Source organism: Dasypus novemcinctus, chromosome 4, assembly GCF_030445035.2.
Source record: "Dasypus novemcinctus isolate mDasNov1 chromosome 4, mDasNov1.1.hap2, whole genome shotgun sequence".
NCBI lineage: Eukaryota > Metazoa > Chordata > Mammalia > Cingulata > Dasypodidae > Dasypus > Dasypus novemcinctus.
Window position 1 is genome coordinate 40,479,270 of NC_080676.1, and position 17,765 is coordinate 40,497,034.

General features: G+C 37.2%; 1 protein-coding gene across 1 annotated transcript in view; it reads left to right on the plus strand.

Moving 5' to 3' along the window:
- The window catches only part of LOC131278347 (multiple epidermal growth factor-like domains protein 6), a 47,262-nt gene extending 31,990 nt beyond the window's left edge, over nt 1–15,272 (plus strand). The window contains exons 6-9 of the mRNA XM_058296433.2: nt 3,680–3,766; nt 4,353–4,481; nt 8,324–8,451; nt 12,647–15,272. Of these exons, the coding sequence (XP_058152416.2) occupies nt 3,680–3,766; nt 4,353–4,481; nt 8,324–8,451; nt 12,647–12,805 (503 nt within the window). The 3' untranslated portion in view covers nt 12,806–15,272. The remainder of the gene's footprint in view (nt 1–3,679; nt 3,767–4,352; nt 4,482–8,323; nt 8,452–12,646) is intronic.
- Nucleotides 15,273–17,765: the final 2,493 nt, after the last annotated feature.

The window sequence follows — 17,765 nt, forward strand, 5'->3', positions numbered from 1 at the left end:
TATAATGGGCAGGTGCTGCAAGTTGACACAACAAGATGATGCAACAAGAGACACAAGAAGAAAAAATTATAATGAGAGACACAGCAAAAGCAGGGAGCATAGGTTCCTAGTGCCTCCTATAATGGATGGGTGGGATGTTGAGCTTATTCAATGGGCAGGCACAGCAAGCTGATGCAATGAGATGACGCTACAAGAGACACAGGATGAAAAACATAATGAAAGACACAACAAAGGAAACAAGGGTGGCTCAAGCAATTAGACACCGCCTTCCCACATCAGAGGTCCAAGTTCAGTTCCCTGTGCCTCCTAAAGAAATAAAGAAGATGAACAGATACAGCAAGTGCAGACAACAAGGGGGTGAGGAGAAATAAATAAATAATAAACTAAATCTTTTTTAAAAAACACATTAGAGGCACATAAGAGCAGATTTGAATTGCTTGAGAGAGAATTACTGGTTTTGAAGACAGAACATCTGAACAGGAAAAGATAGGAAAACAGAAAGAGAAGAGAACGGAAAAAATGGAATAGAGTCCCAGGGAACTGAATGACAACATGAAACCCACAAACATTCACATTATTGGTGACCCAGAAGGAGAAGAGAATGGAAAAGGGGAAGAAAGAATATTAGAGGAAATAATAACCAAAAACTTCCCATCTCTTATGAAGGACATAAATAGCAATATCCAAGAGGAACAATGCACCCCAAACAGAATAAATCTGAAAAGACCTCCCCTGAGACACCTACTATTCATAATGACAAATATTAGAGGTAGAGGATTCTGAAAGCAGCAAGAGAAAAGCAAAGTATCACATACAAGGGAAACTCAATAAGAGTAAGTGCCAATCTCTCATCAAAAACCATGGAGGAGAGAAGAAAGTGGTATTATGTATTTAAGGTACTGAAAGGGAAAAACTGCCAGCCAAGAATTCTGTATGTGGCAAAGCTATCCTTCAAAAATGGTGGTGAGTTCAGTCTTCACAGACAAACAAAATCTGATAGAATATGTTACCAAAATAGCAGATTTTCAAGAGATACTAAAGGGCGTGCTGCAGCCTGAAGGAAAAAAAACAAGGGCAAGAAATTTGGAAAAGAGTTTAGATATGAAAATTATTAGCAAGGGTAAACTAAAGGATAAGAAGACAGACAATAGAACGATATGACAACAGAGCACTGAAGGACAAATCAAAATGGATGAAGTAAGTAATGCCTTTACAGTAATAACAATGAAAGTTAATGGATTAAAATCACCAATCAAAAGACATAGACTGATAGAATGGATTAAAAAATATGAAAAAATTAGAATTATGTTAATTAATTCTATTATATTTGAATTATTATTTACATTTATAAATGTTTGTTGCTATGCCATCTATTTTTTATAATTGATTATATTACATTTAACCTGGCCTTGCCCTCTTGTTTAAAATTTGTAATTTCTTTCAATCTATTTTTCTATTTATTTTACAATTTTACAATAAAGGACTTTTTAAATGCTAAAAAAAAAAGAGTCATTGATTATACACTGTGGATAGATCATACGGTATGTGAATATATCTCAGTAAAACTGCTTAATAAACAAATAAATAATTGTGCAGGAAAAGCCAGAAGTAGCAGCTCTGTATGGCAGGGGAAACAGATTAAGAGGTGAGGAATTTTCTTGTTTGTCTAGTTTTTTTTGTTTGTTTATTATTTTTATTGAAATAAAGAAAATGCTTTAGTAATGCTTGAAGTGATAAACATACAACTATGTGGCTATACCACATAATACAAGGTTGTCGGTCTTTTCTACAATCTTAGAAATTCTATATATAGTAGAGATATTAATTCTGCTGTGAATTTTCTCTGCAATTTAAGAAAATTTGTACTTTGTCTTTTTACTTTTCTGTAGTATGTTTGTCATCTGGTTGATTATATTAATGATGTAGAACAAACCACACCAAAATGTAGGGGTTTAAAACAACTAGTTACTACTATCTCTCAGGATTCTATTACGGGTTATGATATGAATTCCAGGAGACGTGATTCACTGAGGTCATCTTTGGGTTATAGATTCTACACCATTCAATTTTTTTCACCCTTCAATGTAATAAAATAGATCTCATCCCTGCATTGTTGTTGTTGTTTTTATTTTGAGTCATAGTTCAAAATGTATTTCCTGTTCTCAGATTATAGAGGAATTCACTCATGCTTTCTTTCAATATTTGTATGCTGCCAGCTTTTACATTTGATTTGCTGATCAATTTGAAATACTTTTTCTGGTATATAGTGTGAGGAATACATGGAATTTTTCCTCATATGATTTTCAGCTATCCAATGTAGCTTTAAAAATTGATCTTCCAAATTGATTTGAGATGTAGCCTTCATCAGACACTAAACATTTATATGCATTAGGGGTAATTCTGGATGTTCTGTTCTGTTGGGCTGTCTAGTCATGTACAAAGGCAATAGGATTTTGATTGCAAGATATTTACTATATATATGTATTATATTACTAAAAGAGCTAGCCATCTCTCATTTCTCTTCTTTTTCAGTTACTTCCTGACTATTCTTGTATCTTTGTCCTTCTAAATGAATTTAATAATCAAATTCCCTAGATTTAAAAAAAAAATCAATTTGTATTGCTTGTGTCCTATGTGTCCATTCTCTCTTAGGAGAATGCACATATTTATGATATTAAATCCTCCTATCAAGAACTTGCTATGTCTTTGCATTTGTTCAAGCTTTTTGTTGCTCACTAAGTCTAAGTAAATGCTGGCTTTTAGGCTGATGTATATGTATAGAATATTTATAGATTCATATATGTATCTATCTTAATCTATTTGTATTAAAGCATAGCTGTCAATATTCTATTTTATTCATTGTTTTTCCTGAATTTGCAGTGAATTTATTCCAAATGACTTTTCCACATCTATGGAAGTAATTAATATGATTTGCCTCTTTACACTGATAAATATCATTAATTGTATTGATTAATTTTGTAATATCAAATGACCTTACATACATTTTTTGAATAAGTATTACATGGTCATGATGTATTATTTTGCAATGTGCCATTGAAATCTGTGTGCTTGTATATATAGTTTATGATTTTTATACCAATATTCACAAGTGAGATTAATCTGCAGTTTTGTCAGGTTTTAGAATTGATATTATACTCACTTAATAAAATGAATTTGAAGTTTTCCTTCCTTCTCAATGCTCTGGAATTGTTTAAGTAGTATGGTAATTCTCTGAATTATAGATATTTCTAGAAATCCCTTGTGAAACCTGGACCTGATGCCCTATCTTTTCCCTCCCTACCTTCCTCCCTCCCTTCCTTCCTTCCTTCCTTCACCTTTTTTACTATTCTCTATTTTTTTTTCCTGTTATAATTGGTCTGTTCAGGTTTTCATTCTCAAATTAGGACAATTTTGGTAAGTTGTATTTCTCTATAACATTTTCCATGTACTTATTTAGGTTTTTATATTTATTTGCATTGTAGGTTTTTTGTCTTGATGGTTATTTCCCATATTTTGTTTTAATTTTGTGAATTTGAGCTTTCTTGCTTTGCTCTTGGCTAGGTTAGCTAATGATTTGTCTGCTTTCACTGTTTTCATTAATTCCACTTTTATTTACTCAGAACTCATTACAAAATCAAGTACCTTTAACTAGAACTAATTCTCTGGTGCTCTTTTTCAGAATGTTCTCTTGGTTACTATGGCCCAAGCTGCTATTTTAATTGTACCTGTCAAAACAATGGAGTTTGCAACAGGTTTTCTGGAAGCTGTGAGTGTCGCAAAGGTTTCTATGGCCAAGACTGCAAACAGCAAATAATAAATGGACATATTGTCGTGTTTATACATTGTAAACTTTAAAATCTATGTTTTAATCATAAAAGTAATACAGTCACATTGTATCAAATTAAATTGTTAATCATTTAGTGTATATTTTCATAATCCATTTCCTAGCTCCGCTTTAAATTCTAAAGGTAGACAACTCCCATGGATAAGTAATTGCATTTGTTTATCCTGGGTGGCACTACTGCATAAGAATCTGTTCTTTGGTTTATGATCATTAGGAATAGGCAGAGGTAGGAAACAAACCCAGGGGAGTCAGCTGTTGATCTTTTTGAATAAAATTATTCTCCTTCCTCTGACTGCCTTTAGGCAAAATACAGACAAGGAAACTGCTTAATTGTCTCATATTAATCTAGACTAAATCTAGATTAAAATCTAATTTATTCTTCTTGCCAATTCTCTGTTCTTGTCTCTATATTTGGTACTGGGAAATAAATGAACTAAAGTATACCCTTTATTTTTGCTTTTCTTTATTTTTAAAGCCAAAATAGAATTTTAACATTTCCATTTTCTAGCATGCCCTTCTGGATTTCATGGTTTGAATTGTGCTCATATCTGTGACTGCAAAAATGGAGCCAGTTGTGATGCAACTAGTGGCCGGTGCATTTGCCCAGCAGGTTTCAATGGCAGTCAGTGCGAAAAAGGTATAGCCAGAGTTTTTAAGCATGCAAATATGGGAATTCTATGTAACCATGAGCTCTTTCCATCTGGAGGTAAACATTTGTAAACTCATTTCCAAAACATAGATTTGTGCAAGCTTCCAACATGCCACTGAAATAACAGAAATTCACTCAACAGCCAGTATAATAGGATTTTCTAATTTTGTTTCTGATTGGTAAAAATTACTATTCTGCCTGTTGCAGTTTGAAAGTGTATGTGGTATTTGGAAATTGTATGTACCCAGGAATATTATGTTCTTAAAGCTAATCCATTACCATGGGTGTAAAATTACTGTAAGTAAGTCCTTTTGATTAGGACACTTTAGTTTAGATGTGGCTCAGAGTGGGTCTTAATCCTCTCACTGGAGCCTTTATAAATTGGATGAAAATGGAGAGAGAAAAAAAAGCATGGAAGCAAGAGGCTGAAAGCAACGGAACCTGGAAGAGAAGGTAGAGACCAGCAGATGCCACTGCCTGCCTTGCCATGTAACAGAGGAGGTCAGGATCACCAGAAGTTTCTCAGAAAGAAAGCATCATCTCGATGATACCTTGACTTGGACATTTTCACAGCATCAAGACTGTAAACTTTTAAGTTAATAAATTCCCTTTGTTAAAAGCCAACTCATTTTTTGATGTCTGCTTTGAGCAGCTTAGCAAACCAAAACAGTTTTTGGTACCAAAATAGTGGGGTGCTGCTATTGCAAATACCGAAGAATTTTTTTAAAAAAGGGTTTATAACTGGGTAATGAGTAGAGGCAGAAAGAATTGTGAGGTGCTTGATAGAAAAGACCTAGATTGCTTTGAAAAGACTTTTAGTAGAAATATGGATGCTACAGGTACTTCTGATGAGGCCTTAGTCAGACATGATGAATGTGTCTTTGTAAACTGGAAGAAAGGTGACCCTTGTTTTAAAGTGGCAGAGATCTTGACAAAATTCATTCCTGCTGTTAGATGGGAGGCAGAATTTGAAAGTTGCAAGCTTGCATATTCAGCTGAGAAGATTTCCAAACTAAATGTGGAAAGTGATGTCTGGTTTCTTCTTGCAGTTTAGAGTAAAATGCCAAGAGGAAAGGGATAAGCTGAGAACTGAACTCCTAGACATAAAGAAACCGGAAATTGATGGTTTGAAAAATTCTGAGCTTCCAGAAAATGAGTCCTCAGAGAATAGTACCCCCTGTGAGGATTTAACTGAACATGGAACCAGTCAGCCATTTCAATGTACATCAGGATTGGAAATGCATTTATCCAAGAAAGTTCTTTTGTCTGATGGTTTGGACTCTTGTGTACTACATGCAAACTGACATATTTTTTGTGAGATCTATATGAATGGAACCACTGCGAGCCTTGACTAAAAGTGACAGAAAAAAGATTGAAGGAAAAGTGACTTCAAAGACAAAACCATGGAGACTGAGGTCTGAACCAAAGACATCACCCATGCATGTGGAAAGGGTAAGTATTCCCTGGAGCTTAGAGAAGGCAGACCTTCCACACCATTGCTCAGGAACAGTGTTACCACCCCAGTGTTCTCAGATGCCTGGGGGATTGGGGAAAGTCCAGCTACCACCCTGGTGCTTGATGAGAGGGGAGCCTATCGTCCAGCCACTGCCCTGGTGCTTGACTAGGGTAAAGCCTGGCCATCATTGCAATTCTTGAAGATGTTGGAACCTTCCACCCAGAGTTTGAAGGGAACATCGTTGCTGAACAAGTACTTGAAATTGTGGGGCTGCAACTCCATCAGGACCAGAGGGCAAGACATCATTTTATAGATGACTCTCAGACATTAAAATCTAATAGAGTATATCCTTCAGGATTTTGGAATTGTTTGGGACCTATGACCTTTGTTTTCCTTCCACATTCTCCCTATGGGAATGGGAGTATTTATCCTATAACTGTCCCCCCATATTGGAAGCAGGTAACTTGTTCTCTAAGTTTCATAGGTCAACAACCTGAGGGGAATTGTGCCCCAGATATCTATCACCAATGTGACTTTGTATTAGCATTGTTACTGAAATGATTTAAAGTATTTGGGATATTGTGATGGAATGGATGTATTTTGCATTTAGAAAGATCATGCTTTTGGGGGCTCAGAGAGTGGAGTGTGGTGGTTTGAAACTCTATGTGCCATAGAAAATCATATTCTCAAAGTCAATCCAGTCTTGTGGATGTAAAGCATTTTTAAGTAGAGCCTTTTGATACGGTTACTTCAGTTATGGCCCAGGTTGTGTCTTAATCCTCTCACTGGAGTCCTTTATAAATGGGATGAATATGGAGAGAGAAAACCATGGAAGCAGGAAAGCAACAAAACCTGGAAAAGAAGGAAGAGACCAGCAGATGCTGCCATGTGCCTTGCCATGTGACGAGGAGGCCAGGATCACTGGCTGCTTTTCAGGAAGAAAGCATCATCTTGATGATACCCATTTTTTGGTATCTGCTTTGAGCAGCTTAGCAAACCAAATCATTCCCTTAAATGAAATTGTTTAGTAACTGAAAACACCCCTGAAACTGTTGGTATTCCCAAGACAAAGACTTCTGAATGAGAGTAAATATTTAACTCAGTGTTTTTATAAAAGAGTGTGGCTTAAGTTTTGGGTAAATTGAACTGAAATATGAGGAATTTATGAAAAATATCACTAGAAAAGAACCACAACCATGTGTCTGGACAAACATATACAGTGAGAATTTGTACTACTCAATTTTAAATAAGTTATTATAAATCCTAAAAAAGTCTTGGATCAGGCCAAAACACATAGTTTGTGTAATGCCAAACTATATCATTTTCAGTAAGCAATGCAATGTCCCCTTTGGCCTATATTACCTCCACTGTGTTATTTATTTATTATTAATACAGATAAATAAAGACAAGATATTTATTATGGGAGTTTATTTGATGGATTTATAATTCATGAATCAGGCAGTATCCAAACCACATATGGAAAGGTGCTCCACCAAGGGGATGAAATGGGGAAACATATATAGGGAAAATACAGAAAACTTGATGTTGAGGAGATGCTCTGATTGACCAATATTAAATTTCCATTTTACACATAGGGTTCCTAAAAAAGTGGAGAGCAGATGTACACATATTAGTATGATGTGCTTCTCCTTTCTGGTAAGCTATTTCTACTGGACCAAAACTGACTTATCACCAGGTGTTTCTTATCTGCAGTTCTGTAGGGCGCATCCCATTGTTTCATTTTCTTGGAAAGTCCATTTGGACTCTGGAAAATCCCTTCTCAGAAAGGGGGTCCTCCTGGCAATACTCAATGCCAGTGGCTATTTTATTTTACTTAGCAACTCATTGATATGGTTATAACAACTCTTACGATGATAATGCTAACATGCTGATAGTCAAACTTAGCTTTAAGTGAAAAAATTTATTGTCCTTGACCTTTAAAGAGGGTTTGTATATTAGTCCCATACTTTATGGTGTGAGTATATAAATATTCTCAGATGTCATGTCTGCTGTGTTAAATCCTAGAGATATAGTGGAGAACATGGTGCTTACAGTTTTCTGGGGTATACACAATGAATAAATAACATTTTAAGGAATAATATTAAAAGTAATACACTTGACTAACAGACTTGATAACAAATATGAAGCAGTGTTGAAATAAATCAATTTTAAAGCTTGAAGTAGAATCATGTATAAAGTGGAGCCTATTTTTTAGAGTTCCAAAACTTTGTCCTCTTCCTCTGATTAGCAGAATCTCATTGTATTAATCCCGTTTGCTAATTGGGGTTCAGTCGTGAAATTGCATCTTTAATCTCAATTTAGGTTCTTCAGTGAAATCTCACAGTTAATTTTCAGCTTTCTCTTTCCTTGGTAGAGTGTTCACCTGGAATGTTTGGAGAAAATTGTCATCAAGTTTGTGACTGTGAAGGAAAAAGTTCCTGCCACCCTGTAACTGGAAAATGTCTTTGCCCACCTGGGAGAACTGGAGTCAGATTGATTCTGGTATGAGCCAAAGCACCTCAGAAGGTGCCTGTGACTTGTTATACAGAGACCTATAGACATTTCCATACTCAAAATGTTATTTTATTTGAGAATTCTGCCCCAACATTGCTTGACACTTTGTAGTTAATATTATTTATCAGGGTTTTTAGTTACATCACAGGCACCCAAAGTCAGCACGAGAGCTGACAGAGGACACTTTGTAAGTACCTCACAGACACAGTGAACATCCTAATCACAAAGGTGATTAGAGAAATTATCAGAATTAAGTCAATGAAAGAAAGAGAACCAAGAGAACCAAGCTCCCAGCTGTTCTTTGGGAATTGAAAGAGATTTTATACTTTATTTTCCCTTCCACTCAAAAGTAGAATGACTAAAAATGTGAAGTTCTAATTCTTAAAAGACTATCTTAAGAAGAGGAGAGATTGGGTAAATTGATGACTAATCATTTTCTAATAGATTTAATGGATTTTTATTAGATAAAAATTTTCATGTAACTCACAATAACCTTGAAGGACTGTCCCTGTCTCATATTATAACCCAAGGTAGAGTGTTTAATCTCAGAATTTACTTTTCTCATATAGCAAGGGGTTACAACCAGGTATTTCAGAGTTCATTTCCAACACTAATAATCTATGATTCTGAAATTTAGGACTCCAATAATGCTGAAAAAGCCACAGTTACCTTCCAGATTACAGAAGAGTGCTATTCACCGAGCACCATCCCTTCAACTCTTTCAGCTTGCTTCTAAGCAAAAACAATACAAAGCTGTTTCTTTGAATACCTGGTGCCATCCTAAATAAATTACATATATTCATTGAATCCTCACCATAACTATATAAAGTTGTTACTACTCTTATTCCTATCTGACAGATAAGGAAGCTGAGGCACAGAAAGTAAGTGGCAGAGCCAGAATTTGAAACTTTCCAGACCTTGTGCTCTATTGGTAGACAATACTGTAGGTTTGAAAAGTCCAGAATAAAGAACCTCTAGTGGCTCCTCAGGAAGGCTGTGTTCTTTTCTACCCTATATTCTTCCCTTCTTTATAGACTTGTCAAATATGCACAAGGAGTTATGAGTATTGACTAGGAATCCTTTGGGATATTCTGATGCTGAAGTTTCTTTATTGCAAAGCTGATCATTTAAGTCTCTAATCCTTATGCTGCCCAGCATTTTAGGCTTCTTGAGAGTAGGATCCATGTTTATTGATCTTTTTATCAAAAGAGCCTAGAACAAGCTCTAACAGATGATAGTTAAGCAAATGTTTGAGGAATTTTTGCTTCTCTTCTCATCACTTCTCATGGAGTCATGATAGAAGCATGTTGGAAATTTGTTACATCTAAAACAAATCTGTTAGAAATAACATCCATGTGACATCTTGGTGAAACCATAGAAAAGCATGTCACCAAGAAAATGGTCACTAGCAGTTGAAAGCTTTTGGCAGTCATGGTTCCACCTGGATAGTGAAGAAACACACTTATATTTATTGAGGATTATTATGTGCGAGGCATTTTCATTTACCCTATCATTATCATCATCATTTCTGCTTTCTAGATGAGGGAGTTGAGGCACAAAAAGATTAACTAACTTGCTCAATGATACTCAATTAGTAAATGTCTGATTTTGGATTTGAACCAGGCAATCTGGGTCCAGAGGCAGACTTTTAACATCACTACACTGCCTCTCAAAGGAAAGAAAAGAATGGGACTTGCTCTTTGTTGTTTATTTGCACTGTCCAATATGATTGCCACTAACCACATGTTGCTATTTAATATAAGTTAAATTTAACTTAAATTAAATTTAAAATGCACTTCCTCAGTCACACAAGTTACATTTCAAGTGCCCAATGACCACATATGGGCTAGCAGCTACCACACTGGACAGCACAGTATAGAACATTTCCATCATTGCAGAAGGTTCTATTGGACAGTATGGAGCAGTGGCTTAAAGATAGCCACTAAATTTAGAGAACTTATTGACAGATAGAAATTAAAAGCCCCCTCTATATTGTACAACTTAAATTTCTGTATCACGTAGTCTCTCATGCCATCCATAAGGAAATTGCCACATGACCATGGATCATATATATCAAAGTATCCATTCTCTATGGACAATTCAAGGCCCCTCTCTTCTCATGAGCTCTTTGGGGGTACCCACAGCTTACACAGATGTACTATAAGGTTTTTTATTTGCATTTTTATTTTCAAATTAGGCATAGTTCATCTGTGATATTAACCGTGAGCAGCTGTGTCTTTGCCATAAAGATAAAAGACCTCATTTTAATTTGAACTCTGGTGAAGGACCTATTAAACAGTTATGATGTTAATTCATAAAAGAATGTAACAACTTTTTATTGGATTATTACCCCCCCCCTTTGGTAAATTAACATTTGCAGACATTCAAACAGATGTCTTAAGAACACATCATTATTAAAATGAAAATGTGGTATTTTTATAAATTAAAATCAGACTCTAAGCTGTTCAGGAGAGATCCTGATTCATAACTCTTTCGAACAAGTAAACTAGATCCTACCATCAAACTAAGGAAAGCTATCACACACAAAGTATAGGTGGGTGTGTTGGGCTGAATTTGAAATCACTGACCTTTTTTTTCTAGTTTTCACAAAGATTGATGCGTTTGAAGGAAAAGATTTCATTTCAGAGCAGCATTTGTATCACCTCCAAAACTCCTTTTATCTACCTGCTGTTCCTTTATCTGGTGAGGGATGGAAATTCTTTAGCTCTAATACTGAGCCAACTGTAAATATACAATTGATTTATTAATTTCCATTTAACCCATGTTTAAAATCTAACTAGTTAATTAAGGTAAGAGAGCTAGACCACAACTCAATCTAGCTTCTTAATCCAAGAAAGTAAAAAAATGAACATCAAACCGCTTGCGGAATGTTTAGGGGGAACCCATCTCCAAACAAGCAAGAGAGGATTTTGAGTAAATAAAGAAATTTTAAACAAAATTTTGCACACAGACACAGAATTTGCTCTTACTTATTTTTCTTGTTTATTTTGATATTGCTAAACTTTTCACTTTCCAACTTTGCACTTCTTAGTTGGGCTTTTTCTATATCTGCTTGATGCCTTGAGTCTCCTCACATAGTAGTACAGGAGGAAAGAACGCTAGATGAGAAACCAGAACCCCAGTTCTGTCATTAAACGGGTAGCATTTGAGGAGCTCTCTTAAACTATACCTTTATTTCTTTCTAGAAATGGAAAGCCAAATTCACTCCCTTGCCTATCTCACAGGTGTTTGTTAGAACCAACTGAGATAATGTATTTGGAACTCACATTGTAAACTGTTCAAAAGGAGGTGATTGTTATGATTGAAAAGTTCACATTTGTCCTCCCTAAATGTCGGTAAATTGAATTACTTCCCAGTCCTGCCTGCCTGCCTAAGAATTAGGAACCCATTTTCTGCTTCTAGGGGCCTGAGCGTTCTTCTTATTTTTACAATCCTTCAAAAACAGAATCTGTTAATTCTCTGCTAATTCTCTGCTGGATGTGGGATGTAATGTTGGGGGGGGGGGGGGTTAGTTCCTTTAGTACAGGTTTAGTTCTTCTAATAAATCTAATACTTTGTATCCTCTCCCTCTATTTTTCTACCTGACACAGCACAACACAATTCAATTTAAAGATAGTTGTATCCCTTTATTACAACAGGAATTCACAGCTGCAGGAACACAGGCGATCTATAGCCCTTTTGATATATTTTAAGTGATGAAAGAGTTGAATTTAAAGCCATTTCATTTTCAACAACCTAAGCACAAATAATCGTGCTTTCAACCTAAGGATAAATCTCATGTATTGTGCATTCTGGGTGAGAGCTGCCTTTTTCTGACCTCAAAGCAACTAATTCATTTTCCCTCTGTCCTTACAATGCTACTGTTATAAGCTCTACTGAATAATCTAATTCTGAGAAGCCACTTTCAAAATATAAGTTGCTGTTCTGTCTTCTCTTTTCAATTTCAAAGCTAACTTCCTTGACACAGCCATCCCCCCCTCCCTTTTTCCTTAAAGTTCTTACTTTTATTATGGAACTTTCCATCACGGGGAGAAGACACCACGTGGGTAACCAGGTTTCTTTACGAGTCTATCATGATCTTACTGAATTACAGTAGGAGGACAGTGCGGTTGAAGAGCATATTCAAATTGCCTTCCTGTGTTTTCCCGTGTTTTCCCGGCAGAGTGCAGGTCCGGCGAGTACGGGCCGCGCTGCGCGCTGCGCGCTGCGGTGCCAGTGCGCCCCCGCCGCCCGCTGCAGCCCTCGCAACGGGCGCTGCTCCTGTCCCCCCCAGAGAATGGGCCCGACCTGCGAGGAAAACGGTTTGGATGAGCCTCAATAATCAAATACGAGCAGCTTCTCAGGCGGTGAATTTCGCCACGGTTCCCCCGCAGTTCTTCACCTTAACTTTGGCGGAGGAACGATGTTACTCACGCGTCCTCGGCCCAGCCTCGCCTGCTCGGAGGTGGGAAACGCGACGTCTCACCTTGAGGGCCTCCAAGCACGAGTTCCATCTCTACTCTTCCCAACTTCCTTTTGCCGAAGAACATAACTAAGACTAAGAGAATGTTTTCTCAAGATCCCAACCGTAGTAACATTTGGACTAATAAATGAACCTTTAAAAAGAAATACGCACCTTTAAAAAGAAATACGAACCTTTAAAAAGAAATACGCACAGACGGTATTTGAATTTGGACGTAAGAACTGCTTTTCAATTCAGGTTGGACAGCACTGAAATATTCACACCTATTCGCTGAAGACCTCAGTGCCGTTAAGTAGCTGGATCCTCTTTAGAAATGTCTACAATTTCATGTTTATTCTCGATATCCTGCTTCGCAGCTAACTCTGTTTGAGATTGCTAATGTATTGTGTTTCAAATATGATTTTTGGGGTTGGGGACTATTAAGGCTTTAGCCACATAAAGAGCGAGGTTAAAGTATGATAGGCTCATTTACAGTGAACCGTCAAAGGGCTTAGTGGAGTTCTACTGGTCTACCGGCCAGCCTTCAGGAAAAGAGGAGGATAATAGTGATCAAGGCAAGTGCTTAGCCTACTCTGGGGACACAAATTTGGAATCACTACACATACTTTTAATCCACTTTAGTAATCTTGACCCAAATTGCTCATCATTTAGGTCAACTCTATGCCCAAGAGAGATTCTGCAATATATATAATTTTATTTTTTTTTCTCAAATAGTTTCCAAGCATTTAAAATTACAAAACTGGCTAATTCACTTTAGAGAACAATCACTTTCTTGATTGAAAATGTTGTCACTCTGCTGTCCATGTTTTATCAGATAAAAATGGAGAATATTGAAATTATTTGGATAGTAGATATTTGACTTTCACATAATGTCTAAAAGTGTCTCTTAAATGAACACACAATAGAACTGACTGAAGGATTTATGAAAAATACTTGGCATTTATCAATTCGATATAGTTTCTGATCCTTACCTTAATCTTACCTTCAGCCTTATCTTTATCTTCTTATATCTCAACATGTTACTCATTTAACAGGATATAATGATACCTATAAAGGGCAGCCATGCCAAATTTAATGTTACTAAATGATGTAAAGAACTTAATTAGACCATTTTATAAGAGATGTTATAAATTTATAATCCCCTCAGTTTAGTCTTAAAAGAGTCATAATCAATTCACCCTTATTTTTTCTCCATCTACTGCATTTGGAATTAAGATTTTATATTTAAATATATTTTAACTATTTTTACCAGCAATTACTATTCTAAACGTTGCTTCGGATCACTTGAAAGCTATGCTTTATTCTGAATATCTACCCATTTTCCATAACCCTTATTTTCAAGCTGTTTTCAACTGTCACTATCTGACCTGTGTGTGTGTGTGTGTGTGTGTGTGTGTGTGTGAGAAACACCATAAATATAAGCAACATTCTCTTTTGGAACTACAACCTGGCCCTGGACCTACTTCATTACAAGTCTTAAAAAAAAACAGTGAATACAAAGGAGGTGGGGGGGCGCAGATTGGTGAGGGCGGAAAATCAGATTTTTTTTAGAGATTTTCTCTCCTGTTCAGACAGAAGAGAAACTCTCAATTTGGTATGAAAAAGAGTAAGGGATTTCCTTTGGCTGTTTTTGTTTGTTTTAGGTTATGCAGAGCTTAACTCTAAATAAATGAGAATGAGAGTCATAAGTAAATGGCAAGCACACTTCTTGGCAAATGGCACATGTTCCATATATTGTCTTCCTTCATCCCCTTTTCCACCCCACCTCTAAAACAAATTATGAAAGAGGAGGAGAGCAAAGTCATGACATATGAACCTGTGTTTGCAATCACATAACCCTTTAGGCAAATTCAGTGCCACTTTCATCCTCATACCATCAATAGGAGCTAATTCAAGACACTTGGACCCAATTTTTAAAACTTTTTGTAAATTGTCTTAACACACTAGAAGCTACAAAAATGTTTAAACAGAATGTTTCCATTGTATTTTGTTTACCTCAAAAAATCTTGATTTAGATGGCATCCTGCACAAGTTGATGTACAATGAAGAGTCATGTGATAAGTCCTCCTTCCTAAAAATACTCTTTGTCCACCTCTGAACACTACCAGATATAACAGGCAACGATACATAAACCAACATATAACAAATGTTCATCTTCAGTTAACAGTAAGAAAATTATAAAATATAATTTTTGTAAAATTGTACTGAATTTTAAAAATCGCTTTTGAGCAATTGATGTTTCAAATTAAGAAAATGGTATTCAAAAAGCCTAAATTTTTTACAAAGTGTTTGTTCAAAGTTTATTTAAAGCATGCTTTTCACTTTAGCTTTGTGTAAGTATTTACCTGGTGCGGCGGCTTGCTCGGTCGGTAGAGGTGGGGTCTGGCTGCGGACAAGGGGTCGGTCCAGCTTGGGATGAGGGGTCGGTCCCACTTGGGACGAGGGGTCGGTCCGGCAGCAGACAAGGGGTCGGTCTCACAGGGGTTGCGTGGTTCGGCTGAGGGGGTCGCCCGGAGAAGCAGGCGACGAACTGGGGACAAGGGAGGCCAGGCCCTTGTCGGGGGCTCTCAGGACTGGAGGGCGCACGGCAGAAGAACTACCGCGGAGACGAGGTAAACACGCAGGTCCAACTTTATTGAGGGAGAGGCATCAGTTTTATAGGGGCTGGGGAAGGCTGTTTGGTCAAAGCCACGCCCTGTTCTGATTGGTTGTCGGAGAAAGGTCAGTGGGAGGTACTAGAAGGGGGAGGGGTGGTTAGGGATTGGCTGTTGCTGTTGCTGGGGGAAGTGGCAGGGTTTAGGGATTGGTGGCTGCTGTTGCTGGGGGAAGTGGCAGGGTTTAGGGATTGGTGGCTGCTGTTGCTGGGGGAAGTGGCAGGGTTTAGGGATTGGTGGCTGCTGTTGCTGGGGTAGAGGGCAGACTTGAGTTTCCCGCCTTGTGCCTGGCTGTTGCTGCTGTGGGGGGGGGGGGGAGGCAGACTGGAATTTTCCGCCCTGCGCCTGCGCAGGAAGAAAGAAGGAGAAGGGTGTTGCCTCATAAGGCTTCGTGTGGCGCTATCCGGGAGGAGGGGCGGCCGCGGAAGCATGGCCGCCGAGAAGGGGAGACCCGAGGGCACTCTGCGCCCATGCCGAACTCCCTTCAGGTGTGGCGGTGAGTCCGACCAGCCACCCTATTATGGGGGCAGCGGCTTGGAATTAGGCCTACCGCGGCCGCTCCCCCGCCAGGCCAGCAAACCACACTTCAGCCCGAGGGGTGACCGCAACCTGGGACTTCCCAGGTATAGTGAAGTGTGACACTAATCAGGTATGGTGAAGTGTGATTTGGCCACCAAGTAATAATTTGCACAAAATTTTATAGAAGTCAACTATTGTTTAAAGAGGGGCATAATTTATTAAGCTTATCATCTTTAAACCACAGTTCAAAGTAAAATTGAATATTTTTCATCATATATTTTTATATTATCCCTCCTATTCTTCCTTCCTCATTGTATTAATATAATCTAGTTTTCTGTTGTAAAAATGCTGACCCCAGTAGAAATCCATCCACCCATAACATTTAACCTCTTTACAAAGTCGCCTATGCTGTGATATTGCTGGCTCTTTCATTTGAAATATAAGATCAGAGTAAGGATTATTAGGTTTTCTGCAAGAACATGGCTCAAGTTTAAAGAAAAGTGAGCAGATGTATGGAAGTGTACTGGCTAATTTGGAGTTTCAGTCCAACATGCCTGGGATATACCATTTCAGCGTTAAGTAACTTTCTCTTACTCTTTCTAACTTCTACATTCATTTATTGAGTTTTCCCAATGAGACAGCTATTTGACACAGGTTAAATTATTTTTAGAGAACTTGGAAATCATTCCAAGGGTTAGTGGCAAGAATGGCATTTCCTTTGTTAGAAATAGCAAAAAAGATTTGGCTTTTCTTGGGCCTCTTTCACCTTGGTTTCTCCAGGAGCTGGTAATACAGATACAGCAAGAATTTAAAAGAGCATTTTGATGAAGTGAACAAATAATAGCATCTGCCTACACTCTAGGAGTTATGTATGCAATTCTGTTGAAATAAATTTTCATGGTTCTATAACAGAAAAAAAAAATCTAAGTGGTTGAGCTTTTAAATTAGATGTATTTCAAAGTGATCCCAAAGTTTTGTCCCTTTTAGCTTATCGTGTAGAAACTGTGCTCCACTTTTCCTATTTATATTTCAGTTTTTCTAAATTAAAAAAACAAATACCATTTATTAAAGCCAAGGAAATATATCTAAAAGTGGTAAAATAGATGTCTGTCTTTATAGCCTTCCAAATATTGACATACTCTTTCATATCTAAAGTTATGTTAGGATTACGTGAAAACGCCATTTAATCAGTCCTTATTTTAATGTTTTATGCATATTGATCAAATTTCAAGGAATATAAATTAATTCAAATATATTAACATTTTACGTGCTTTTTCTTTCACTGGATGTCTTAAAAATATATTGAAAAATTCATACTAATGCCTCTGCTTAAAAAGAAGGTAAGAAAATCTCTGAAGTGTAACTTTATTGCTCATTCTTTTTTTTTTTTAAGTATCAAGACCAGGGATTCAACCTGGGAAGTCATATGTGGGAAGCTGGCACTCAACCACTGAGCCGCATCAGGTCCCCTGAGTTGGTTTTTTTCATTGCTTGTTGTTTTGGAGGCACTGGGGACCCAACCCAAACCTACCCAGACCTCCCATGTGGGAAGCAAGCTCTTAAGCTACATCTGCTCCCCTATTGCTCATTCCTTATAAGAAAAGTTCAACAATAGTCCAACAGACAAAAAGATTCTTGTGAAGAAT